Source organism: Phytophthora infestans, genomic scaffold (genome assembly GCF_000142945.1).
Source record: "Phytophthora infestans T30-4 supercont1.173 genomic scaffold, whole genome shotgun sequence".
Taxonomy (NCBI): Eukaryota; Oomycota; class Peronosporomycetes; order Peronosporales; family Peronosporaceae; genus Phytophthora; species Phytophthora infestans.
In genome coordinates this window covers 191,852-194,710 of record NW_003303586.1, presented here as the reverse complement: position 1 = coordinate 194,710, position 2,859 = coordinate 191,852, and the positions used below count along the sequence as shown (strand labels likewise).

The following is a 2,859-nucleotide window of genomic DNA, read 5'->3' as shown; positions in this document are numbered from 1 at the left end:
GATCCCAATTTACGGTGGGTTTCTGTTGTTTTGAGACTAATCCTATCGCGCGCGGGGGGGGGCTTCATCGTGCGTCATGTTGTTACATCGTTGTGGACTGGGCAGGCCGTTTTGTAGAAATTCTCTCAAAAAGCAAGAGATTTTTCTAAATTTCCTCAAACGCACAATATTCTAGACCGATTACAGCTCTACTGTGATCTGTCTAGAATAGCGTATGAAACTCAGAATAGCATATGAAGCGCAGAATGATAAGGCTTAGCCAGCTCAAGTAAGTTCTTCACTTTTGCCCTATCGGTAGAAAAATGGTAAGCCATAATAGACGTGGTGTTCTCTGAAAACTATTTCAGAGTATAACTAACTTCAGAAAAACTTACGAAGCGGCACTCTTTTGAAATTACCTTCTTAACCCCTTAGTTCCCAGGGCCCGTGTCGAGCGCAAGTGAACACCACGATGGCGAGCGAGGCCACAGACGACGTAGACCTGACGCTGGTTCTCTGTGCAGAGGTTCTGAAGCAAGAAGAGGAGTTGAACGACGTGCGACGTGTAGTATTTGACGTGCTGATGGCGGATGCGTGGAGAATCGCCATGAGGAGCCGGCACTACCTCACGACAAAGTGCCTTGACGCGCCGAGCGAATCGGCTTGGATGATCCTGTACAAGTATGGCAACAACGTGAACTTCCTCAATGCTACCAGTTTAACCAGGTGAGACCCTATCTAGTGTTGTTAAAACTGCACACGTTAACTAATCGCTACATGTCTGTAGACCTGCGTTCAACCAGCTCCTGCGGAGGTTCAGCAGATTTTACTTCATTCCACGCCACACTACACGTGGCCGCCCACCCAAGCTACGACACCATCACCAATTGCTGGGTCTTTTACTTTCCTTCTACGTGGGTTCTATGGAGCAGACAACGCTGTGCTTGGTATTTGGTGTCCCCCCAAGCACACTGTCACGGACACTACGTCGCGCAGAGGAATCATTGGCTTCTGCACTTAAAGGATATGCACCAGCAAGGATCTCTTGGCCTTCTCCATCTAGTCAAGCCGAAATGGCTAAGCTGGTTGAAGCTCGGGAGCCCCTCCTGCAGCACACCTTCGGATTTATCGACGGAAAGAACCTGAGAGTACGTGTATGGAATTTCAAACGATTTTTATTTTACTTAACGTTTTCTGCTGTGTTGCAGGTCCAGCAGCCGTCAGGCCGAGCGGTCTTCAGCATCGAGTGTAGTCTCTCCGACGCAGTGGTAGCACACAGCTTGGCGCCACTGGACTCCGCACGCCGTTTCGAATGCGCCCTCGAGTAAGGCGCGACAGCTTCTCGACGTATACCCCGTCCACTCCGCTTGGCCTTCAGTGACTTGTTCGCGCTTGGGCGGAGAGGCGACCGTGGTGCCGTCTCCAAGAGCACCGGAGACGATGTTGTCAGGCTACGAGGTGCGAATCGCACCGGAGAAGTCGGTGGCTCCGTCGACGTCTCACTTGGAGGGCTTTTCCTGGGATTTCTTGGCTCTGGAGGGCTCCTCAATGATGTCACAGTCCCGGTGTAGCTGCATGAGAAGCTTGAGTCCTCGTAGGGGATCGACGTAGTGTTGGGCGGCGTGTTCTCATCGCTGGAGACGTCATCAATCCACAGACGTCTCTTGTGGACGGCCGAGTACAGCGGGTTTACCATGCGTCTGAACAAAACAGTTTCAATTAATTACAAACGAGCACTAGAGTTGAAACATACACAACGAACCTCGAAGCTGTCGCTGTCTTCGCCCTTCGGACGAAAAATTCAAAGTGATTGGGGTTTTGGCGCGGCGGAAGATATATGCTTCAAGTTAAGTCCAATGGGTGCATGCGACATATACAGGAGTGATTGTAATCTTAAAATATACAAATTTCAAGACTAAAAGTTAAGATGGCTGCACGACATAACTCGCGGGGTAGGGGAATCTATTGACACGATATTTACGCCTCCGGGCCGGATATGCGCGTATATGCCTCGACTTATCTGCTGCAGATAAGTCGGTCGTTTAAGTGATATCTGGTAGGCGCCCATTCCCAGGCATTCCGAAATAATCATTGTATTGCAGCTTTAATACAATAGTTTACACTTAATTATTGATTTTTACAAATTGGATGACTTGTCCAATTAGTTATTTTGTATTTACAGCAAAGTACTTTATTTTTCGTAAAATCTAGTTTTTCTGCTTTGTTCTGCGTAAATACGGAGCTCGGTCTCCAGACAGAATCGAATGGCTGTTAGCGACGGTCGCTCAAAAGCGAACCTGAGGCGCTCGTTTATCATTTTTAATCTCACCATGGCTCTCTCCAACACCTTCACGACCAAGCAAGTCTGCAGCTACTTTTTTACTGCTCTATTAGACGCTCAAGATGAGGCGACGCAGTATTTTCGGTGCCAATGCGGTACCACTCGCAAGCAGGACCCCAAAACAGGGTACTCAAACCTGTTTAATCACGTGCTGAAGCGACACCCCGATTACCTGACGACGATGCAGGTAAGCGGCTTCAACTCGGGCACCCTTGTCACCTTCATCGACCAGAAGAGGCAGACGGTTTATAGTTGGGCTCGTCATGATAATCGAGTGCGATCTTCCCGTTCGGGTTTCTGTGAGAATGACACCGTCACAAAGTACACTGGTGATGAAGCCAATGGTGTGTCGAGACCCTTCCTTAAGTACGCGGACTTAGGTGACTAAAGAAGGGTCCGAGGGTTACGCTTGACCGAGGGTGCTCCCCCACCTAGTTTGGGCATCATCCTTCGACTGCTGGACGGTTTACGGTGGAGCATTTTGTCCGCGGTATTCACGGGATTTTGGGGATGAAGGTCGGAGCGGAAAAAGTTCTTTT

The 2,859-nt window shown here is 49.2% G+C and overlaps 1 protein-coding gene across 1 annotated transcript; it reads right to left on the bottom strand.

Moving 5' to 3' along the window:
• Window positions 1-1,159: 1,159 nt before the first annotated feature.
• Window positions 1,160-1,764, bottom strand: PITG_20476 (uncharacterized protein; the record flags this gene model as incomplete). Its single annotated transcript, XM_002895457.1, has 2 exons — window positions 1,160-1,679; window positions 1,742-1,764. The coding sequence occupies one exon, from the start codon at window positions 1,673-1,675 to the stop codon at window positions 1,160-1,162; it is 516 nt and encodes a 171-aa protein (XP_002895503.1).
• Window positions 1,765-2,859: the final 1,095 nt, after the last annotated feature.